We start from the raw sequence: 25,032 nt of genomic DNA, 5'->3' as shown, positions 1-25,032 counted from the left end.
CGTCACCGCCCCGCCCGGCCGCTCGCACGTGACCCGCCCGCGGAGCGAAGCGGAGACCCCGGCGATGGGGGAGGGGGCGGCGCGGGGAAGTCTCGCGAGAGCGGCGGGGGGCGGGGGGCGTTCGTGGCGGCCGTTGCGGCCGTTGCGGCCGTTGCGCCCTGGAGCGGTGCGGCCCTGTCACAGCCGGCCCGGCCCGGCCGTTGCGCGCACGTAAATAGCGCCTATGTAAACACGGCCCCGGAGCGCCTATAGCTGCCTGTAGGCACTCGAGCGGGTGCGTGTGGCGCCTCTGGCGCGCCATAGGGGTGTGTGCGTGTACATACGTGTGTGCACCGTGTGTGCTGGGAGTGCGGCCTGTGTAACGTGTGTGTGGTGTGTATAACCGTGTGTGCTGGGGGTGCGGTGTGTATGATGTGTGTTACGTGTGTGTGGGTGCTGGGTATGTGATGTACATAATGTGTGTGTGGTATATGGGGTGTATAATGTGTGGTGTGCAGTGTGTATAACGTGTATATAATGTTTGTGYGCCGGGTATGTGGTGTGTATAGTGTGTGTGTGACATGTATGCAGTGTGCATAACGTGTGTGTGCTGGGTATGTGGTGTGGATAAGGTGTGTTACATGTGTGTGGGTGCTGCATATGTGATGTATATAACTGTGGTATATGGTGTGTACAATGTGTGTTTGTGTGGTGTGCAGTGTGTATATAATGTGTGTCGGGTATGTGGTGTGTACAGTGTGTGTGAGACATACACTGTGTATAATGTGTGTGTGCTGGGTATGTGGTGTGTATAACGTGGGTATGTTTAGGGTTTGTGGTGTGTATAACATGTTACATGTGAGTGTTTGCTGGGTATGTGATGTATATAATGTGTGTGTGTATGGTGTGTATAATGTGTGTGTGGTGTGCAGTGTGTATAACACGTGTATATAATGTGTGTGTGCTGGGTACGTGGTGTGTATAGTGTGTGTGACATGCAGTGTGTGTGCTGGGTATGTGGTGTGTATAACATAGGTATGTTTAGGGTTTGTGGTGTGTATAACGTGTTACATGTGTGTGGTATGTGGTGTGTATAATGTGTGTTTGTGTGGCGTGTATAACACGTGCGTGTGCCAGGTGTGTGGTGTGTGCAGCACGTGTGTTGTATGAGTGTGTGTGGGTATGTGGTGTGCATTGTGCGTGTTGTGTATGCAGTGTGTATAACTTGTGTGCGTGTGTGCTGCGTATGTAGTGTATGTAACGCGTGTGTTTGGGGTATGTGGTGTGTATAACACATGCTGCATGTGTGTGTGCAGGGTAGGCAGTGTGTATAACGTGCCAGGTATTTGGTGTGTATAACACGTGTGGTATGCAGTGTGTACGTCACACGTGTTGCACCCGTGCGCGTGTGCCAGGCACGCGGTGTGTCTGACACACCCATTGCACACGTGTGTGCTGGGTGGGTGCAGTGTACAACACACGTGTTGCACGTGTGCGTGCACACCAGCCCGTGGGCGTTTGTGGTTGTCGCCACAGCGGTGGCGGGGCCCGCGGCCCGGCGAAGGCTGCGCTGCCGAGAGCAGGGCCGGTCACTGCGGCCCCCRGGCCGCGCTGGAGCCGGGCATGGGGCGCCCTTGGCTGGACCTTAAACCCCCTGGAATCGGCGCTCCGCAGTTAAATCCCCTGGAATTGGCGCTCCGCAGTTAAAGCCCCGGAATCGGGGCTCCTTTGGGGCCAGTTTCCTGCCGCTGAGTGTAAAGGCAGCAAAGGGGGGAGCACAGGCGCCTTGCTTAGGTTAGAACTTGCAGTCATACGGGCAACATTGTGGTTGTGTGGGGGAAAGTGTTGTATGGGTAAAGCTACGTAAAGTAGCTTCTGATGTTCTCGCGTGTTTTTATACACAGCAGTTTTGAGAAACCACTATTTTTTGAGAAAACTAGGGGAAAAATGGGTAAGTAATGGGTAAGTTTGTCTATATTATCACTATCAGCATTGTCAGATGTTAACACAGCAAGGGGGATGCAGAGCCCGGGCGTATGATGCTGCGTAATTCAATTCTCCCTCTTACCTCTGCTGCTAAGGGTATATCCTTTCTCCCGGGAGGTATATACCTCCCAAGTGTTTACTTCACTGCCGAAATGCTATTTTTAGCACCATTAGACAGAGTGCCAATAACCGCGTGTTTCTGCCTGCTCACGCTGGCTCCCGTTTCCCTGCTGTGCTCCCTGCGCTGTGCTCTGGATGCAGCACCTCAGAGGTGGAAATCACTGTGCCCCTGAGCTGCCTGCCTCCATTTGTACTTAAAACCAAACTGAAATGCAATGTAGGCAGCCATTAGTCAGTTTTAGCTTGATTACCTTCTGGCTCTGTTCCGTTTTCCCTGTTTTCCCAAACTACCCTAGAGAAGAGCATTAGSTCCTCAGTGCGCCTTGTGGATCTGCCTTTTTCAATGTGGCCACAACAAAAATACATTTCTTTCTTAATACTGTAAGAGACACAGACGTTTTATGGCTGCTTGTTTGCTTTTATTCCTGCAGTGCATTTATTCTCCCCATGTGTCCCCAAAAGCAGAAGTTACTCAGCTTTAAAACGGATGTAAGGATCAGCTCCGGTCAAGTGCCTCACTGACTCATCTGCAGAGGAGCYGAGGTCACGGGAGGTGGGACGGCGGCTGCTCTAATTTTTTAATGACTTTTTTTGGAGCCCACATTGAGAAGTGGGGGGGCAGATCTGTGGGCTGCCTAGAAGAAATAAAAAGATTGGAGGTCCCCTAGTCAGGCTTAGGCAGGCTTAGTGGTCTGCACCTCTACTAAAACTTCGGAGTCATTTGCAATTTGAAAAAAGTTGGTGTTTGGACTACCACCATTGAAAATAAATCTGTAAAGTGCATAAAGCAACAACATTATAGCATAAAATCAGTATGTAGAAACACAGAGAGCCGCAGTGGTGTAGAAACTGCRTAGTAATCTCAGTAAAAGTATTAATGTAGGAATTGTTAGCTTGTTTTCCTAATGAACTGCCTCTTGTGCAGCCCTGTTGGACATTTGTCTCACCATTCAATAACTTAAAAAATGCCATAAATAACAGTCTAGAGAGAGAGCACGAAGATGCGGGTTAGTGCTGCCGTGAAGGGAAAGGGTACCTGTGCCCCTCAGCACCCACACAATTCCAGCCTGTTGGAGAGCCAGGGATGCACAGCAGCTGCAGTTGGGAAGAAGGTGGGAAGAGGCCAGGGGACACAGAGGCAAGTTACGTGGCACACAGTGTGCTGCAGCCTTAAGGCCAAATACCAGCATGGAGGACGATATACAGACTGAGAGCTCCTACCAGGGAAGAATCGACTCCCATTTTTCTGAAGCCTTTTGCTGAAGAAACCTCACAGAGTTATTTTTTCTGTCCACAGAGACTCCCTTGGAACAAATAACCAACCGGACAGCAGAGTCTGCTCTACCTTGAACAGCTGTCCAAGCTTGTAAATGTACAGATAAATCTATATGCGTGTAACATTGATACCCTAAAACACTTGTCTGAAAGTATTTTTTTTTTCCCCAGATAGATAGTGCACGCAGCCCCACCCAGAAGGGAGATTCGGAACACAGAAAAAAGGGAGATTCGGAACACAGAAAGAATGTGAAGCAGGCCAAAGGAGCCCGAGGGCAGCTCCGGCGCCAGTAAAGGCCTTGCCGGGGCAGCTGAGGTACCGAGCCAGGAGCAGCAGGACACAGGCAGTGGGCAGCAAGAGCCGGGGCGTGGTKGGGAAGGAAAGGTTGAATTGCAGGACTTGGGAAGCTCCCTGCAAGCGCCAGCCCTCAAGCTGTGTGCCCACAGCCCGTCCCATTGCTCAGGAAGCCTCACGTAGGTGACTGGGCATCCTAGGTGGGAGGGCTGTTTTGTGTTTCTCTTCTGCTTTCAGTAGATGAAATGCATATGTCTGAATAAATTAAGCCAAAAAGTTAGTACATTTTGCTAGGATTTAGGAAAGTCCCATACCTGCATCCCAGCCTGATTGTTTTTTTTTTTTTTTTTTTTCTCCCCGCTCCTTCCATAGAAGTTGCCATACAGTCTGCTCTAAGGGATGTTGTGTTGCCAAGGTCCAGGCACTTTTCAAGACTCTTTCTACTGAACACGGATGTGCTGCAGAGAAAATTTATTACTTTGCCACACGCTGCTATCTTCAACGTCAGGTGATGTTCCAGCAAAAACAGAGAGGCACCTTTGCCCCGTAGGCACAATTACACCCACAGACAGAGCGAACCAAAGAGGCAGCATCAAACCAACAACTGATCAGAAGAGGATAGGCAGCCAGATTGTATCAGCAGCTGTCAAAAAGCCATCAAATGCAGCTGTTTTGCTATGAAATAGTGACTACCTGACTGGTAAACTAAATAATGAGGTACTAAACTGCTTGTTTGTTTAGCAAGCACAAAATCCTAGGAGGAGGAATAGGAGGAAGCCRGATTAAGAACAGGGTCATGTGAGAGAGTCGTGTGATGAGGTGGCCCARGGCTTCCGAACCTCTGAGGCCGTTTTCAGACCAATTTAGAGAAGTAAAATCTGCAGCAATGGTGTGAGGATGAGGGGGCGGGCAGAAATCAGCAGGGGGATGAAGAAGGAGGATCCCTGCTCCCAAGAGCAGGCAGCACTGATGAGAAGAGCCCTCCCCAGCACTGCTGCTCCAGTTAGTCCAGCAGCAGGGAGCAGGAGAGGGGCAAGCACAGCACAACGGAGCCACACGTCACACACAGACCTGAGAATTTCCACTGCTCAGGGAACAATGCAGTTTTAATTGCTATAATCAGATGGCAGTTCAGGCCCGAGGCTGAAGTTTAAAGCACCTGAACGAGGAAGTTTGGGCTCAGAAAGGGAACAGAGGACATATTTACTTCATTTTTATATAATATATATATATATTATATATGTCCTATATATATATATAATTCTGCCCTTTCTACTTCAGTGAGGCATATACTGGATCTACTCTAAACACAAAATGAAGCAAGATGGAGCTGGGGGGGGTTCCATAAGCAATGAGGGTTATAATTAACTCCGGGCCACGTTCTGCATACGTGCACTTCACATTCGCAAAGGCTACGGGAAGTAACACTCAATATGCATCAAAGTTTTTATTTGAATTAACTGAAGATTCAAATATTAAAATAAGTCTACATTAAATTACAATATTAAATATGCTTTAAATACAGTAAACTAAACACAGGTTTAGTTTCTAAACACAAAGGGACTGAAAATAATTCAAAAGAATGSAATACAATTAATGACAGATGACAAAACGAGGACTTTGATACGTAAACTAATGAGATGTCAATTTTTAGCAGGGTTTATTTTAAGAAGAGAGGGTGGCTTTTTAATTGATGCACAAACCCCATGGTACATAAACTTTGCATGGTATCTCTCAACAAAAATAGTGTTCAGTTAAATTCTCACTATGCCATGATCAAACTCCTTTGGTAGCTCTTTATCAGAATGAAACACACTTTTATGCAAATCCTGAAAATAAGCAGCAGCTTGCAAGTATTACCACAAAAGTATCTTCCTTTTAATTACAATTATCTAACAGCTCTACAATGTCTTCCATTCTTTAATTCAAATCAACTTACATATATACAATATGTAACAAAGTACTCACAAAAGCCTTAGTCATTCAAGACAAAAACTATGCTTTCAGAGMATCAAGACCGTAAAAGTCTTTATTTTTTAAAAAAGTCTTTTCTCTCCTTTTAATTTATTTTTTATCTTTAAGTGGAGCACACTGTACAGTAGTTTCCCTGTATGCGACTTCAAAGGCAAACCTAAATTTACGGCAATTACATAAACAGTGATAAAAACTAGTTGCCCTAAAATGAGGTAGGGCCTCTGACTCAAATCTTAATTGCCACCCAAACCAGCAAAAGTAGTAATAAAATCATAATCCACAAGTAATTATCTGAGCTAAATAATCAGACAGCTCACTACACACATGAACACAGTTGTCCTCTTGGCACTTCAAGGATCTCACTTCAAAACCTGATTTATCCAAACCAGACTGAAGTTCATCATCATTTGAAAGCAAACAGAATGAATACAAGATTAAGAGTATTCACGGTGCATAATTTCCAAAATTCAGTGTATTTCAACAACACTGCTTGTACGTAAGTGTTCTTCAGTTAAGGATTTGTAAAAAGTTACCCAGGTTGTCACCGTAGCTAAAGAATGCAGCATATAGGGGCTCCATGGATGCACAGTCAGGAACACACACCTGAATAAACCAGACTTGCATCAATCACAGAAGCATTTCTTACATCAGTAATTTTACCTTTCCATCCAATTGCAATGACGCTGTTGAAGAAAACTGTATAAACAATTTTTCCAAGATTYCCAAAGAACAAAAGAAGTAACTAAAAGAAATCAAAATGTGATATTTAAAATTACTTAAGTAGTCTTGACAAACGTGATCCAATTAATGCATCGTTTTGCTTCTCTTCCATAGCAGTGCATGCAGCTGGTTGAGTAATATATATCAACCTGAAATCTGCTAATAGTAAAGTCTGGAACAGCATAGGTATCCAGTATCCAGAAGATATATTTGGATGATTTTGTTGTTTTCTTGATTTTTTCTTGTTTGTATATAAAAGGACTTCCTCTCCATTATGCAACATAGTGATACTGATTGGGGTTGTCTTTATCTCTCTCCATGTAGTCTCTGTCAATGAGAGATTCAATCCTCTTTTTCAAGTCTCCAGGCTACAAGAAAAGGTGAGATTAGTAAAGTTAACAAAGGTAAGGTAACAAAGGTAAGACTGTATATTTTATCTACAAGAAGAGGACTTCTAAAATATATATATAAGAAAATACACCATGTTAAAAAAAAAAAAAAACCCACACACACAACCAAAATTCAAACAATGAGTTCCAGATAAGAAGTCACTGATACTCTGGGTCTCACTTCTGCTAATGTACTCATTTTAAAACCTGCATTTTTACATTTGATTCAGATACTACTTTTCTAATTACTTAACTCTCATGGAACTGAAAAGGATATTGCATATTTCTAGATAATTCTAGGATTGTTTGAATAAAAACAAAACACAACAAGATACCTTTACTGGGAATTTCAGCTGATTATACAATTCAGAAACAAGAAGATTATGACCAAGCGTCTTCCTCATCTTCATTATTCTTACAATAGCAGCATCAATCTGATATTGTCTGTCTTGAAATACTCTTTCAGTTGTGCTGACTTGTTCTTCCACCTAAGGAACAATTCAACACCACACATCACATCACTTTTCATGTTATTAAAAAAAAAATCTATATTTCATCTTTTCAATTAAGCAAAACATACTTATTCATGTCTGTTTTTGAGGCAGACATACGCATCGCTGTACACCAAGAACTAAGAATACTGAAGAATACTGCTACAGCAAGCCAAAGATAAAGATAATGGAAAGGAAAATAAAGTCACATACATCTTATACTGAATCAATGTTCTTTTAAAAAAACCTCAAGAATTCAATTAATATTAAAATATGTAAGACATAGCAGCCCAAATATAGTATTATTCTGTAGAAAACTGCTTAAGTTGAGTTTGTTTTTAGGGATTTAAATATGAAAAGACAGAACAGAAAGAACATTAATTAAAACATGTCAGCTAATGCCAAGCTGACTGGAATTCAAGTCCAGCAAAAACATCCACTGCAAAAGCATAGTTAATCCCATTACAGTAACTTTCTCACATTTTATGTGTGTGTGTGTATATATAAATATAAAAAGAYGATATTGCAGTATTTTATTCACGAATTTTAATACAGTACCAGCAACTTAATCCATCCCGTGAAAACTTCTAAGATGGACTGAAACATTTGTAAGAGTGTATCAGTTACAGAAAYGGGCACAAATGCAGGAAAGAAATCTTTCACAAAAACAACAACAAATCAGTARAAGTTATAATCTTTCCTGCCTCTGTGAGCCCTGATCATTCTGGCCACCACAAAGATGAAAAACCTCTTTCTCCAAACACGAAAGTTACAGCAGCAAAGGCAGAACTTCCATCTGTTCGGGTGGGACATGTAGATAAACAGTCAATTTAACCAGAATGAATGCAAACAGAAAGAGAGGAAAATACATACTGTTTCTTTCATCTGGATTTGATTTATTTTTATTCTAAACAATTTATGCTTGAAGTCACCATTAAACATGAATTTGTCTCCATCTTCTACATCCTTTCCCTTTGGATTTTTAATCAATACTCGTGCTTTTCCACAGGCTAAAGACTGCAAGGTTCTTCTTAATTCACTGTCCTCTGTGAAGAAGTTCAAAGTAAAGGAGAGAGAAGGCCAAATGATTAACAGGAAAAGTTTGACACAATTCATCTGAAAATGTAAGTACAACAATTTTGTTCACTTCTAACTAAGTTCTAATTACGTGATACAAATTACATCCTTCAATTTTGGTCTTATTACTTGATGCAAAGATATTAAGAGCATGCACAGAATAGTGTAGGTCAGGAACAACCATCACGGTGAGTTTTCTGCCCAAAGTAATATCAGAAGAGAGTTCATATTACATACCAGGAAGAAAACAAACAAACAGCAACAAAACAAGAAGTCCAAGCTGGCAAGTAGGTGCTTCGTTAGAACAGTCATTACAGACACAAAAGCCCCCACAACAGAAAAGCAGTGAAAACGAAGGGTCGAGGAAAATTTTTTAAGATTTGAAACTCAAATCATTTGGACAAAAAGATAAAATGAAGTCTAAAAACATCTGCCCCCTATATGGCATGGCACATAAAATGTCCAAAACAGTTTTGTTGACAACATAAGCGTCATCACCAAAAGCCTCCGATCCCCTGAGCAGAGCTGCAGCCCAAGAACTGAAACGCAGGCTTTGCAATCTAGCACTGAACAAGAAATAAAAGACCCACACTCTCACCCTCCTGGACTTCCTAGCTCCACGTTCACATTCCCACGGAACGTGTCGCTCATTTCTTTCCGTTCCCTGTAGTAGCCAAAAGGCAGGAGGTGGTGCCGGGGGGCGAGGAGCCGGCACGTGCCCGTCACTCCCTCCACATGCTGGAGCCGCCTTAGAGCCCACGGGAGCAGGCAGGGCACRCGGGCTGCGATCAGGCAGCGCGACCCAAAAAGTGGGGATCCCCCCACAGTGCCCATGGAGGAAGCAAATGCCATTTCTTCAAGGCACAGTCTCTACGTTTTCTGGTTGTAGCTCCTTCGTAGGCAGTAATCTCATAATTTGAAAGAGACTGCACATAGTTTATTGCCACAGTGCCCAAAAAACACAAGTTCCTGCTATGGTCAATTAATACCCATATTAATCTCTTTTAAAATATTATGCAGTAGATAATGAAGTGGTAAAAAAACCTAACAAAATGTCAGAAAAGTGGCACTCTGGCCCTAGTTGTCCTGTCCTGCTATGTGCAGCACTGACACAAACCACTGGCAGGKTTTCATTCCTTGAAGGGCCTACTTCTAGGCAACGGAAAGCTTTGGAAAGCTTTAACTCTCACCATCTTGCTGCTTTGTGCCACACAGGCCTGTCATTTTCTTTAAAAAACAATTTCAAACAACTTTTGAGAGAAAGGAGCAGGTATCTGACTTATCTGACCCTRTCTCAGGCTGCAGTCGACAAGGCAGGTGAGGAGACGGGACTGCTGTACCTGAGGCACCCGAGAGAAACGGCCGCTAAGGCTGATGCAAAAAGAGAATAATCATCAAAGTTGTTATTTATATATTTATTGGGGGGGTTGTAGTTGTTAGGGTTTTTTTGTAACACTGGAAAATGCCCCATGCTTTACATCCAGGTTTCCACTACCTTATCCCCRAGGCTCATACAATAGGATGTCCACGGGAACAGATGAAGTAACAGGATACAATTTATTATCACCTTTACAGTCAGGGTGGGTGCAGGACCCCGGGGCCGGGCAGCGGGGCTGCTGTCCCTGCCCGAGGGCACCTCGGCTCCGGGAGAGGACAGGGAGGGCGCCGGGGCTGCAGGATGGGCTGGGCCAGTGTGTCCATCCCGTCCTGTCCCATCCCGCGTGGCGCCTGCCCTCGCACTTGGCTACGGAGCGACGCAGAAGCCAGAATGCGACAGGATCCTCGCTCGGGGCCGGCTGCAGAGCTCACTGTCCATCCCCTCCTGACCATGCACAGTGCTACAGGCAATTCTGTTTCTTCTTCTTCCCCTCTCCAAATTCCCATGTCCCAAATGTATGTACAAGATGAACGCTCCATTCCCTGCACCAGAAYTGTTCTATACCTTCARTATTTATTTTCATCCTTCTTTGTCCTCATCTACTACACTCCTTTCAAGATGGAATTTATGCAGCACTCAGTAAGTTTTTATKTATTTATTTATAAACTTTCTGGCATGCTGTTTATTTTTCTGATCACTGACACACTTCGAGCTCATGCTTTCAGGGAAGGCAATGATCATTTCCCGAGCTGTAATATCTTACAAAGTCAAATCACTGTACATGGCCTCAAACTACTCCTTGCCTCGGGTGGACGACTTCTTATATCATCAGCACCAGGCGTTACTTGAGCTCCCTGCAGTCCTACAGTGCRAGATCCTTTTGCACCCTCTCCAGAAGTTTTAGCTTTGACCCTCCTCAGGAAGTTTCCATCAGCATCAAATTCTCTCACTTCCATATTCAACCTCTTTTGCAGATCATTGATGACTATACTAAATAATTACATGGGAATCCCAATTAGGAGCTTCCTTTCACTGTGAAAGCTGCCCTGCTTTTATACCTGCTGTTTCCTGTCTTTTAACCAATCTCTCATCAACAAGAGAGACTCCTCTCAAACTGCAAGCACTTAATTTAAGCGCCCGTGATGGATTCTTACCAAGATCATCTAAAAATCTGAGCACACAATTATGATGGTGCAATAGGCTTGCAAACAGTTTAAMGGGAATTCATGTACCACAAAGATCATGCTGCCTTTTCCCTAAAATATTTATATATTTAGGAATGTACACACACACACTAATGCCCAAGCCCAGCAATTCCACTATTCCAAGCCTGCTACACTGCAGCAATCTGCAGAACTGCTGCAGGACATTTAATTGCACTGCACTTGTCACTCGCCTTCACTYCCGCACCAAGGCTCACAAACTGTGAACTGCACAGATTAATCCAGTATTTAYCCTGGGAAGTTCCTGTAAAGCTTCTGCCCTTTTATTGTCAGATGGTGTTGGTCTAATCCACTGTTTCATGTACAGTCTTGTTTTAAAGATATTCCAAYTTGAGATGTCTTATTCCCTCTTTCCCCCTAAATTATGGTATGGGGTGGCTCTCCCAACACTTCYGCAGTAAACACCACTGTGCAGAGTGCAAGGGCTCAGACTAAATCCATCCATTACATAAAAACKGTACAGTCCCAGAAAAACCTGGTACACATAAATATTGAGGTAAAAGGAAGGATTAGATACAGTTGTGAAGGATTCTTCAGAACTGGGAGTTTCAGTATCCCCCAGTCTTTAGAAATGAAGAGGCGACATCCTCTGTCAGGAAGCCCATCCAGACCAGTGACAAAATACAGGATGCTCTCCTGATCTTTCTTTTCTCCTCAACCTATTGCTCCCTAAGTCTCCAATTCTTTAAGGCTCTGGAATTTCCTGAGCCTTAGAGGTGTTTCTATGCACTTAGAGACCTTCAGTGTCCAGCTCTTCCCTGAACCTGCCCCCGATCCCTGTGAACTTCTCGCTTTCCTAACGGACTGTGATCAAGAGCTGCAGAGCTTACTGCTCCTGTGCAAGAAACGCTCTTGTTCAGTTTGTGTCCATCATCTCCCCGATTCATTCAATTCCCTCTAGTTCTTCCCTGAGTAAGGAAGTCAATCCTTTCTCATTGATTTCTATCTACCATTTGGTCTACTTAGTTTAGTCCTAAGATACTCTTCCTCCCAGAGAAGCTGATCCACCTCTTCAATCCTTGTTCCTAATTCTTGGAATGCTTCCCAGTTCTACCACATTAGAAGACAAAAACAAACAAACAAACCAACCTCACTTACACCATGTTGATAAATGCTGCCCTACAGGTCCTTACTTGTACCCTGCAAGGAGGCTGGACCAACCTCTGCTCACCTGAGTGTTGTCTCAAGCCCAGCTGCCATCACCTCCGCTCCTCGCAATCCATTTGCCAGGCAGCTGAATCACAAACTCACAAATTTAGCTGTTCTCTTGAAAACTGCCTGTTCTTTTCCAACTAGTCGGGACAGCTGCCTTTGACAGGGTACCRCTGAGCAACAGGACCACGTGGTAACAGGAACCATCCCGGCCCCGAGGGAACTCGGAGGGCACAGACTGTCCCCATGGAGTGCATTCCTGTGCCATTTGCCCATAAAGAGGTAAACACAGACGCGACGCTCAAAGTAGTAAATCAAGTAGCTCCCAAGCACAGCGCTGCTCAGGAATCGATTCTAGCCAGCTGCCTTAAAAACAGGGTAAGGAAAGTAATCCCTCATTGCTCTGCAATGTAATGGATGTGCACACAGTATGTGTGGCTGCYGGGTGGCCAGAGCAGAAGCCCTGAGGAAGAGCAGTGCAAGACGAAGGCTGACATGAGTCCCGGGCTGCCCCGTGCCYGCTCGTCCTGCCCCAGCGCCAGCCTCCCGCTCCGGGGCCCCGCTGGAACGGGTGGCCAAGCAACTGGCAGCCTGGAGCACGCTGTACATGGACACCTTTGGAAACGGGCCTTTCCCAGCTGTGGGAATTTCCAAGGTCCTGGAAAGGTGGGTTTTGCAGTGTCCTGTGCAGCGGACTCCTTGACGCACTACTTGTGTGCGTGGGCACACACTCCTGCAGCAGCTGTGCTGTGGGCTGAGCTTAAGATTCAGCACGGAAAGGGCTGCTGGGATGGACTGCCAGTTGATGCAGAAGTGCCAGGAAGTAAAGACATGCTGGAGTTTGGTATGGTTTTTTTTTTTTTCCCCCCCATGTAAATGCTAGTGATTGCAATCATTTCAAGCAAGAGTGAAAATTATCAAAATAAACAATCAAAGAGTACAGAGAGGAGAGGCGTAAAAGGATGACTATGGTTTTCATCATTTCTAGGTCATTTCCACMTTCAGATATGAAGTATCCTGTTGCAAAAGGATACTAGTGTTCCTATTGCAAAAGGAGCACTCCTGCCACAGTGATGGAAAATACGTGTACAACCTCTCAGAACAGTTCAACATTCTCCTATCACTCTCTCCACAATAATGCTGTTCTACAATAGATCGCTGAAAAATAAACCACATTTGAAACTGTAATAGAACTAAAACAAAATGTACAGAAAACTAATTTTTAAATCGTGATGTGAATTTTAAGAATTGCAGTGATGTATTTTATAAAACTGATGGGTTGCTAATAATGGCACGCTATGCCTCTCTTACTAGCAACTTTATGAARTGTTGTTTTATGCACTAGGAATTAGCAGCAGTGTGTTCTGTTCACCTCTCTAGGCCTGCCTGTGCCATTGACTCCTGAAGCTTCTCTGAATAATCACAGCAAACTTCTTAAAATGTGGCCTTTACATGCAGACTCATACTTGGTAATTCATCACTCAACACAAATATTTAAGAATCACAGAGTGCTTTTCCTACCTATGCCAGTGGCCATTTTAATTTCTTCAAAACTGAATTCATCCCCTTCGTTAAACATAAGCAGCACTAGTGTCTGAAAGAGTGATACTTGAAACTCCTTTTTCCCCTAAAAGAGAAAATACCAAATAAAAAGTCACACCTTGAGCATTTKCTATTGTATCTCAAAATTCTGTCAAGTTACAGAAGCTTTCTCTGAAATTTATTTCTGGAGAAATAGAAAATGTACATTTTGGAATGTCAATCACACAGATTATGCTTGAATGCAATATCAAGAATAGAGTATATTTTTAAGAATCCTTTTTTTGCTAATCTACCAGCAGTAATAAAGCACACACCATAAGGCCATTTGAATGACCCAGTCCTTAACTGACACGATACTTCTTTAAGTTACAAGAGAAGAAATTCTGGCTTTGCTGTCCTCTGTGGCGAATCTCTAATTRGTGCTTCTCCTCATAGCAATGAGCAAACTAATACATTATATCTCAGGATTGGATTAAAAGAACCAAAAGTTCACTTTGATTCACTGTGCTATACAGTGACATTTTATCTGTAGTGCAATGTTTGCATAAATAGGCAGTGAAAAGGAGACCGGTAAGTCAAACTCCTCAGACAGATGTAAGAACTGTGTACAGTAATTACCTATTGCCAATCAACAACCACATCTAATTGCAGCCACAGCTTCCAGGTTTCAAACTGGAGTGACTTACTAAAATATTTTTCTCGTCTCTGCTTTGGTTCAGTTACACTGCATTAGTAAAATGCAAAATGTTTGGTGAGACAAAGCAAAAGGCACATTAAGAAACAATGTGGTTATTTAAACCTTAATAAAGTCAGCAAACATTTAAATTTTGGCTTCAGTCATTACATCACTAACCCTCCAGTGGATTTTTGTATTGCTGAAGCATTCTAAAAATGCCATCAGTATTTCCTTGAAAATACCACTTAAAATAATTCCATATTAAATAAAAGAGATGCTGCATTTCTTTCAGTACTGTCCTGCTTGATTATCACTTCCTTTACTTGAATGAGCAACATATCRTATCAAACAGATACATTTATTATTGAAAACAACCATCTTGCTCTTGTATTTAGGTAGGATTTTGTTTTAATAAAAAAAAAGTGCTTTTCCATTCAAATTCCATTGCTTTTAGCAAAAAAAACAACAACAAAAACACAACTGGATTCCAAATAACTGATTTAAAGTTAATACCAACTGCTTAAGCATTTAAACAAGCAAACTTACCTCCTTGAAGTCTGCTTTTAGGACAGCRTGCCCCAAAGTGGTCTGCCACTGGAGCTTTCGTCCGCTGTGTTTTCCCAGGTAAAACATCTTAAATACCTCTTGAAGCTTAATCATCTGYCAAGCAAAGAGACAAGAGTTTATTAGTGCTATTCCAGCGCTGCAACGGTGGGTGCCTTCCCATGTTACTTCTTCTGTTCTTCTCAACAAGTTTCGTGAAACTCTGTTTCCTAAGTGTTTCTGTGCAGAAAAGTAAAAACAAAAGCCAAATTCTGCTTCCAGGTGCACCCGTACTACTGTACACTGACRGGCTTCACAACTGAAAAAGAAGTCACAAGACCAAAAAACCGAACATCATCAYACACCTCCCATCTATAATACTGACTATTACCATCTGTTTCCAAGTTCTTCTCACGGTTTGTTCCAATAAAGTCCGATTCCAGCCCTTAACATCCTCCACAGGTTTCCAAGGAAGGGAGTTTTACTCCTGGTTTCCACCACACGCTGCTCAGGCTGGATCCCTTCTAAGCAGCCTGCAGCTGAGGCCAAGGTGCCGTGGGGGCTACGGGCTCGCTGCGCTTCAGAGCCAGCAGCGTATTTGCAGGGAGCAGGGCTCCAAACACCTATTTTGCTTGCAGTTCTTTTTGTAAATGAGCTCTGCAAACTCTGTCTATCTGAGAATATTGTTTCTTCGAGGGCAGGGCCAGGCAAATGCATTGGCTAGTTTTCTGGGACACACATCAAAGGAAACAAAGGACAGATCTTAGATCTAAGGATAGTTGCATAGCTTTTGGCAGGATCAAAATGCCTAACCAATGAAGTTAAAAATTGACTTAAGTGAACTTTTAAACTTCTAAGTGTTTGAGTGCCATGAGAAAGAGGGTATATTTTTAATATTATTTTAATATTTAAATATTAATGTTATTTTAATATTAATTTTAATATTTTAATATTAATATTAATTTTAATATTTTAATATTATTATTTTCAATTATATTTAAAAGGTGAAAAAATGTGTTAAGTGAAATGTAATCCCTTAAAAAATGCATTTTAGCAGCTGCTACTACTTTTTTTTTCTTCAATTTCAATAGGGAATCCCTAAAATAAGATAAACACCTTCAGCACCTATCAGAAAAAAAAAAAAAAATCAGCGAGCACTCATTCACCCTACGACAGAGATTATGATTCCACTCTGAAGAGTATATAGAAGGAGAATTTAAACACTCACCTCTGAATTCAAGTGGACTTCCATAGGTGTGTATGTTGGCCAATATCCCATAGTTAATATATTTACTGTGAGGTCTATATTTCCTGGGTCACTTTGGTTCTGCATGTACTAGAATACAAAAAAAAAAAAAAAAAGGAGTAATTTAAGGATGCTGCTCCAGTCTGATAAATTAGAAAATACATGCATCTGATCTAAGTTAGAAATTTAAATAATAGAAAAAATAAAATTTCCTGCAGGCCGCACCCTTGATTTGCTCTAAGATGATTTTGAATGTCACATCTATTTTCTGCCACACACCCGCAGTGCCATTTCAAAACATAGGGAGAGGCTGGAAGCAACAAGAGCAGAACAACAAGGGTTAAGGAGTTCACTAGGCCACTGTCTTGAGAAGGTGTGGAGGTCGAAAGAACTTTAATCACATACAGGCAAAGCAAAACAAAAACTCCTCACCAGAATCAGGGCAAAATGATGCCCTTGGGCTCCCACGTGTCTGCTAGACTAGGGGTGTACTAGACTGCACACCTTTCTATAATTTGGCTGTAGCACCAGTTAAGTTGTGCTGCAGTCCACGAGAGAAAACACAGGATTTTGTCACAAAAACAACTGTCCCAGTCGACCTCCTCCTCCTCCTGCCTAACCCATTCCTCACAGGGCCACAATACAAAGGCTCAGGATAAAACGTGAGCGGGCAAGCACATGTACTCTATTCCCTCCAACTAATCTCTGGCAGCAGCTGTTTGGAAGCTCAGGTGCACACAGGTGCATTTGTGCGCATTTAGTRACCTGCAGGGAGTCTTTCTGGAAAGGGCCACTCACAGAGCCACAGTCGACAGAAAAAGAGAAAATGGCCTTTAAAGAAAACGTCACAGAGAACTAAATTCCTACATAGTGTTTAGCCTTTAATTTACTTAAATAGAACTGTAAAGTAAGATCATCTCTGAATAGATATACAATAAATACTATCTGTTCTATAAATAGAATCTGAGACTTCGGTAAGAACACGATCAAAGTTCTTTTTSTCTTATTTTAGCTTAACACAAGGGTTCAACACCAATCCGCTTGCCATCTCAGCTGAATATTTAGCCCACGTGACTTGAACGTACCTGCTTGAACTGAACCATGACATCTTTCGACAGTTCCATGTCCTTGAACATGCCCTCCAGTTTGCTGGTGAAGGCAGCGCCGCACTCTGTCACACAAAGGGAAGCAGAGGTCCCACAGTCACCGCGAGGCACAGAGGGAGAAGTGCCTTAACCCGAGCGCGCTGAGCGCCGTTCGCCAGCCCTAGAGCACCTGCAGCGAGGCACACGCTCTCCTCCCTCCTAGGTGCATTAGATGAACCAGTCACAATTCCAGAAAGCCAAACCTATGGCTCCCACTCTGAATGGCACAAGCTGCAATACACTCAGCTACTGCTTCCGATCTGATTGTCACTTTTTAAAAACACAATMAGGATTCAGGTCTACAAGCCAAAGAGTAATTAAAATTGAACACATATAAAGACGCTTACCATGTTTAAGCTTTGACAACATGGACTTCTCAGCATCTACTGATGCACTCTTCCCAACCAGTAGTCTTTTGGCCAAGTCTTTCTTATAAAATGCCTCAAACACATCTTTACCTGTAGGGAAATGGAAACCAAATTAAAACACAAGATGAACCACACATTGTTTCTGCACCATTGTAATTGAGGTTTGCAGACAAATCCTTTCTCTTGACATATCAACCAGCAGAACAATACTCCCTACACAACAAACAGATGAGCATTCTTTTTTTTTYCCTTAACCTTTGAATTATTTACTTAGTTTATTTTCCTTTTTTTGTTTGTTTGTTTCTTGTCAGGAGCACGTGCTGCCTTATACTCCTCACAGAAGCAGCTGCAAAGCACAGGCAATGACCTGGACCCAAAACAACATTCTCCCTCCAGTGCTAAATTTTGTCTCYAATAGTTTATTAAAATCAAAACAGAAAGGCTCCTCTGTATTTAAGGAATAACCTTCAAAAGCCTAAGACAAGCAGAAACCAACAGCACCTTCTCACCAGGTCTGCCAGTCACCTTTTGCAGCAGAAAAGCAGCCCAGGCTGGCGCAGAGCTGGCGCCTCGCGGGGGCCACAGCCCCTTCACCGGCAGCAGGGGGACATGGGGGCGCCCTGCAGAGGCAAAACGTGACCCCTGCTCCCCTTGTCCCATCCCACCGCYTCGCAGAGACCCCTGCTCCCTTTGTCCCGGAGGAGAAAGCCCTGCTGGTTCCCAGTCTCCCTGGCTCTCTCCATCCCTCCTGCCCTAACTCGCAGCCTCACGGCACCCTGTCGAGCTGYTGTCAGCACGTCCCGTGCCCAGGAACTTGCTGCCTGCTGCTGGCCAGCCCCTTGCACRCCAGCTATCCAAAAGCAAATGGGGCCTTTGGCTCAGGACCAGAAAGAGTAAGGGAGCTGTTCACAGCTTCTGACTGAATTCTTCTTTTTTTTTTTGCATGACAAGATCCCAGTGCTACCACATTCCTTTCCCATCTCCACTCAATGCTACTTGCGTTTGACAAAATACAAATAAACAAACAGAAAAGACTGGGTTCTTGGCTGCTCTACCGTATTTTGGATTTTGTGAGGAAAGAGCTCCCAGCCATCAGAAATTAAAACAGAATTGGGTATCCCTGTGTGTTCCCTGCGTATTCAGCACAGGGCACAGGTTCCCCCTCGCTCACAACCGCATGCAGCTGCCATACATGTTCCTGCTATTCAACTTAAAAACAGCCTCCTCACAGATGCAACTGCTTTCACTTGCACAGGGAGGTGTTTTGGGGAAGTGCACTTCARAAGCAGTGAAACAGCAGTAAACCTTTCTGAGTCTTTTGTCTGCACCTTCAGTCACAGTGAGAAAAGAGGAATAAGCTCTTCATTGCCAGCACTTCACATACTCTGCATCCAGCATACAGAAGCATGGGCTGGAAAGAGGAAGTTTAATATTTCTGTCTCTGTCATTAGTGGAGAGATTATGGTTAGAGATATGGTTGTGTGGAGAGAAAAAAAAAAAAAAAAAAAACCCACAACCCTTCCCCAGCCACCTCTTGAATTTTTGCTCTCCACCCACAGACAGTAAAAGGTCTCCAGCTCAACAACCTCCAAAGGCAAAGTTTGCCTTCTGGCGTTTGTTGGGCTTCAAGTGCAAATGCAACCTTGAATTCAAGATGTTTTCCAGCAAAAGCTCTTGCTAAAGAAAGCCCTTACGTTCAGAGGAATACAGTTCTGGTAGCACCAATGAAAGCTTTTTAAATTGCAATGGCAAACAGGTATTCCCTACCGTGAATAAATCTGAATATTATCATGATCTTGTCAAGGATCCTTTCCAGCTCTTCATCCGTTGCTTCTTTATTACCGGCTCTTAACTTGGAATCCACATATTTTGCTACAATCAAAACAAAAAAGCTTAGGAATTTAAAGGAATTATTCTAAAAATCACCAACTCGAGTGCCCCCAACCCAATKTGAATATAGCTGCATACTGCAGCACGGGCTAAGCACTGCATTTTCTCTTTTCTGTTTTCCCATCCCTGCATTCAGTGACATTAGAGAGCCCCACGGCCAGAATGGAGAAACGTTACAAAAGGAACTGACCAAGAGAGAGATGAATAAAACAAAAGCCGCAAAATTTACACATTAGAAGTTCCCAATGTACGTTCACTGCAAGGACATTACTTGTTAACAGACAATGTTTTGGAATTGTAAAATGCATATGAATGTATTTTATGAGAAACAGAAACAACATAGAGGACTCTTCTTGCAGACCTTCACTGTGCCCCTCTATACTCTGGACACTTCACAACGCAAACAGGAGCAACGCTTGCAAGTTAAGGGCTTCTCAATGCCAGAAATAAAGTTAAGCCAGGAGTCTAAGCTGAGTATTTGTTAAGCCACGCTGGCATCCCTACACCAACTTCCACTGGGGTAAGGAGAAAACCACTGCACCAGCTGAAGCACCACGATCCACAAATCTCAGCAGGCCCCGTCGTGGCTTTCATCTACATCAGTCAGCTCGTGCAACTTGTCCTTCTTAAAGTTGGTTTTAGAAGGAAGCCGGCAAATAAGCTAAGTAGGCAAGAAGAATTCCCAGAGGTTTTGGAAACCCCACAAGCTAAGAGCAAAGCCTCTGCTAATGCAAACTGCCACAGCGTCACTGGCTGCATGCACAACAGAGCCAGGGCAGCTTTAGCTTTGGCCAAACCAGAGAGAATCTCAGTATCTTTAAATAGGATGCTTTTATTATTATTTTCCCCCTTTACGAGCACTAGTGCTCTCTGTAGGGCACTGAAAAGAAACTTYTCTATTTGACCTCCTTATATCAGAAGGCTTTTTAAAACTGCTGCCCTTCCAACTTCAGCCCGGGAGAGACACAGGCAGAACTTCCTCCTCCTTTCCAAGAGGGGAGCAAACAAAATAACGTTGTTTGAAGAACCCCTCCATGCCTCTAACCAAATTTATTTCCCTTTTTTCCCCACCACGACGACTCTCCCCCCCACTCCCCGGGGCATCAGCAGCGTTTTCCACAGCATGGTCAGCGCAGGCCACAGCGCAGCCTGGAGCAGGGCGGGAAGAGCGGGAGCAGCCGCGCTCCCTAGGGAGGCCCAGAGCCCAGCAGGAAGAGCCGGAGCCGCCGCTCTCCCTGGGGACACCCGGAGCGCAGCGCGAGGAAGCCGGAGCACCGGGAGCCGCGCGGCCGCTCCGTCCCTGTCCCCCACGCGGGGCTCCGCCAGGGAGCGCATCCCGCACCCCGTCACCCCAGCACACCCAGCAGCACCTTTCCAGGCTTTCTACGGATTGCGGAAATATTTAGCAGGAAAAAAGTATATATTTATGTACCTATCAATTCTGCAGGCTTATTTGGTCTCTTGTTGATAAATGTTTCAAAGGATTCCTTCATCAAGTTTATAAATTTCTCATTTTTCTGAAAGCACACTTCTATGATATGGTCCACTTTATCCTTAAAATCTAGCAGCTCTTGCACCATATCCTTGTCCTTTTCAGGATTAACCACTATTGTTGTCCCAAAGTTCTGTAAAACAAACACTTCCGATAAGAAGATACTTCAGAGCACTGCCTAGCTCCCCCAACAGATGCATCCACTTTTGCAAAATTCAGCATTAGAATAATTTCTTACAGAACTGCTCATCTGACTTCACGTTTTCAAAACATGAGATGCATTGACATTTAAAATGAAARCCCAGACACACATTAAGAGTTTTCAAACATTAGTGTTCGGTTTAAAGGATTATATACATTTAAGACAAGAGCTAAACAAAAATGCAGAGYAGACATGACTATATGATGTACAAGTTTACAGTTAAGAACAGAACTACATGACTTCTGAGAAAGAAATTATGTGGAAAGTGACTCAAGACCATTAAGCGTAATGGAAAACTGTACTTTTTCTTAAATCCACTGGATAGCTCTATCAACAGAAACAGGTGGCTACAATTAACATCACTTCAGGATTTCTCTCTCAATAAAGGCTACAGGCGAAAAAAAAAACGAAAAAAAAAAGGAGAGGAGCCGACATGGTGTGTATTTGTATTTTATATGTATTTTACATGTATTTTATATTTATATATATATATACACACACACACACATATATATATGTATCTCAAATCCCTTGTGCAAGAAGTAACCAGACTGTCCTCTCTTGTTTTTTACCTGTTTACCGCTTTTGAATCAAAAATATAATACCATTTGTCTATTGAACCGAAACAGCCCGTAAGGAAGYATTTCAACCTATCAGACAATTTCCAATGACTTACTAGCACTGATCACTGCCCTAGACAGAATGATGAGCTTCCCAAGGTGAGGAACATCTGCACAGTAACAGCAGAACATTATTTCACCAGCATATTTTCATCCGCTAAAATATGTTAGCCATAATAGCTGAGAGGGAAAAAAATCCTCAAAAAACTCAGTTCCCACTTAAATATTTAATTATCTGCTGCAATCTTTCATTGAGATAGTTCTCAAGATACTTTGTGAACCAAGAAAAGATAAGGCTGACAAATGTTCTTATACTCTGTATCTTAAGAAAAATTCCATTTCATTGGCAGAGTATCTGGATACCTCACAGTCTCCATCATTTATGTTCAGAAGTCACCAAAAATTCCTCAGAAACAGAAAGCGAGGTGACAGGTCTGAAATCACAAGAAGGTGGCTGCAGCAGAGCACAGACCTTGGGCACAGCGCTCCATGAAGCTCTGCTCATACGCTTTTTCTTATGCTGGCACATAGGCTAAAACTTATGTCCCCAAAGCCCTACTCGTGTGTTCTGGCACAAGGAATGTTGCTGGAGAGGATTTTCTGACCCTATAGAATACACTTGCTAGGTTTCTGAACACTTACAAAAAGTTTTATTAAAAATAAAGCGATAAAGAGTCCAACTCTGAGATGAGCCAACTCTCTGATGAGTCAACCTAGTTGCTTGCTGCTGCTTGTGAGATCTAGCCTCCCTTTCCACAGCTTTACGGCTACAAATTAAAACACAGGCAGTTCCATCTCCAGGTGAGGAAGAACTCCTTCCTCGTGAGGTGACAGAGCCCTGGCACAGGCTGCCCAGGGAGGTTGTGGAGTCTCCTTCTCTGGAGATCTTCCACACCCGCCTGGATGCCGCCCTGTGCCCTGTGCTCTGGGTGTCCCTGCTGGAGCAGGGGGGTTGGATGAGATGATCTCTGGAGGTCCCTTCTAACCTCAACTGTTCTGGGATTCTGCAAACTTTTCACCTGCCTAAGCTCCTGCTTCTTTCCTTGGACCAGCAAAAACACCGTTCTTAACTCCCTACCCTGACAGCAAACTGACCTTGCCCAGATACTGAGTTAAAGCAGATCAGAAAAAGGGTCTGTGGAGCAACAGGCAGCACAAGGATTGTGATCTGGGAGCGAGGAAGAAAATGTGGTTCCTTTGAGGAACCACTGGATGTGGTTCCTTTGAGCCACATCCAGTTGGCTCAGTCAGATACAGCAACTGACGCTGCACACTCAGGCCTGAAGGCAGATATGCTAAAGCACAATTCAGGAAAGAATGACCATGTCAGGAATCATCAGTACAAGAGAGAGGTATCGAGCGTGAAGCTTCATTGCTTTCCTCTTASGAGAGCACCAGAGCATGAACTCCCTGGGGCAGCACCCATCACGCGTTTTGCTCAGCATACCTGCCTTGCAAAACAAAGCAGAAATCTCTCAAAAGCTACTTCAGGAATGGATTCTTTTCAAGAGGAACATTCCTTCTGAAGTAGCTTAAACATTCATCTTATTGACTGCACTGCTGTGGATTGGTGACGTGTAGCACTGCAAAGCTGTAGCAGAACAGAAGGACTCTTGAGGTTCCACTGGCTTTGCAGATATGCAACTACTTGACCGTGTTTGAACCAAAATGCAATACAGACTACAACCCTGCATACTCTAAACACATGTGCGTGCATCTCTGCTTAAAATAAGCCAAAAAAAAAAAGAGAAATATTCCAAAGAATAATATTTCAAAGAATAGAAACAATTTAAATCCAAATGGAAGTGCTGCCATTGTCAACACTTGTCTTCTCAAGTGAGTTTTACTGAGAAAAAGTTCCTCACATTTCTTTAAAACAACATTATGATGCTACAATAGAAAAATGTATTGTTCATTTTTGACAGAATGAATATATGCCCATAGCATATATTTTGACAAAAGTAAAAGATCTTCAAAATACCTTGATGTATTCACTCCAGTGCTGCAAAAGGATCTGCTGCCCACCTTTTACCCGGCTGAACAGCTGATAGGTCTGAGTCAAATCTGATATTCTGTTTTCATCGAGCAGGTTATCAAGCCCTAAAAAACAAAATTAGGAAAAATAAAAAAAAAAGCAAATTTAAATACAGTTTAAATACAGTCAGAAAAAAAAACCTCTACAAAACACACAGAAAGACTCTAATAATTATGCTTTTCAAGACTAAAATTCCTGAAAGCAAGTGTTAAGCTCACAGTTGACATATTCCCTTAAAGGGACTGAAGTAACTTATGGTATAATATTTCAAACAGTAAAATTACTTCAGCTGAAGTACCTTACCACAGACTGATGAGTGTAAGCCTTTTGCAGAGTGTTAAAGACAAGTTTATCTCAAGATCTCATAGAAACTCCAAAGAAGATCAGAAATCAGTAAGCTAAGTAAACTGCCCCAAATTTCAAGCAGGGACAGATGCATCCCTTGCCAGATTTCCTCTGTGAAGCACGGTGAGCCATGCTTTGGGATGAGGCAGATGTGCTACGTCCAGGCTACACTCAGAGTGAGGTACTAGCACATGATCAGCAATTCCTTACAGCAGTTTTTGCCTTTGTCATCCTAAATGAAAAGAGGTCTTGGGCTAATGAATGGAGATGCAAAAAGCTCAAGGCAAAACCTGCACATCACAAGCACCTATATGCTTGTATATTTGAAAGTATGATGGATTTGGTCCCAATGCAATCATAGATGCACTGCCTTGGGTTGGTGGCTGAGGCGTCACTAACATTGAAGGATGGCAAAGGTTCACAGCAGTTTAAAATGCAGAAAGCTTCATCTTATACAAGTTGACAATTCACATCAGTGTAGCTGACACTGCTCTACTTCATACAAAAAAAATATACTCCACCAATTCCAAATTTAAMATGGTATTAGCTTACAGATAGTTTTCAATCACTGCCAAATTACCCAATTTTCTAATTCATTCTTCAGACTAACAATATTGTTCCCTATCTATTATAACTTATTTACCTTTCTGGAATTGCAACCAATGTTCAGGAATTATGTCAGGTAAACTGCCGCACACGCTTGGGCATTAGTGCAATATAAACTCTAAAATTATRTAAGAAGACAGATTGCAAAGTCTTGAATAGATGTGACCAATGCTCTTCTGGCATCGAGCAGAGGATTAAGCAATGCCCATGCCACTGCACTCAAGCRTTACCTCCTACTTGGATCAACCTGCCCTTTACTTTTA

The 25,032-nt window shown here is 43.1% G+C and overlaps 1 protein-coding gene across 1 annotated transcript in view; it reads right to left on the bottom strand.

The window, feature by feature from the left end:
- Positions 1 to 5,256: 5,256 nt before the first annotated feature.
- The window catches only part of CUL4A (cullin 4A), a 32,947-nt gene continuing 13,171 nt past the window's right edge, over positions 5,257 to 25,032 (bottom strand). The window contains exons 7-17 of the mRNA XM_026044287.1: positions 23,765 to 23,883; positions 20,902 to 21,094; positions 19,347 to 19,451; positions 17,559 to 17,669; positions 17,152 to 17,237; positions 16,049 to 16,156; positions 14,824 to 14,937; positions 13,581 to 13,686; positions 8,103 to 8,275; positions 7,074 to 7,226; positions 5,257 to 6,717 (exon numbers count right to left, since the gene is read on the bottom strand). Coding sequence (XP_025900072.1) covers positions 6,622 to 6,717; positions 7,074 to 7,226; positions 8,103 to 8,275; positions 13,581 to 13,686; positions 14,824 to 14,937; positions 16,049 to 16,156; positions 17,152 to 17,237; positions 17,559 to 17,669; positions 19,347 to 19,451; positions 20,902 to 21,094; positions 23,765 to 23,883 — 1,364 coding nt within the window. The 3' untranslated portion in view covers positions 5,257 to 6,621. The remainder of the gene's footprint in view (positions 6,718 to 7,073; positions 7,227 to 8,102; positions 8,276 to 13,580; positions 13,687 to 14,823; positions 14,938 to 16,048; positions 16,157 to 17,151; positions 17,238 to 17,558; positions 17,670 to 19,346; positions 19,452 to 20,901; positions 21,095 to 23,764; positions 23,884 to 25,032) is intronic.

Source organism: Nothoprocta perdicaria, unplaced genomic scaffold (genome assembly GCF_003342845.1).
Source record: "Nothoprocta perdicaria isolate Ctin4 unplaced genomic scaffold, notPer1 scaffold_358, whole genome shotgun sequence".
Classification (NCBI taxonomy): domain Eukaryota; kingdom Metazoa; phylum Chordata; class Aves; order Tinamiformes; family Tinamidae; genus Nothoprocta; species Nothoprocta perdicaria.
Note: the sequence above shows the minus strand (reverse complement) of the source record. Positions and strands in the feature narration are given on the sequence as shown.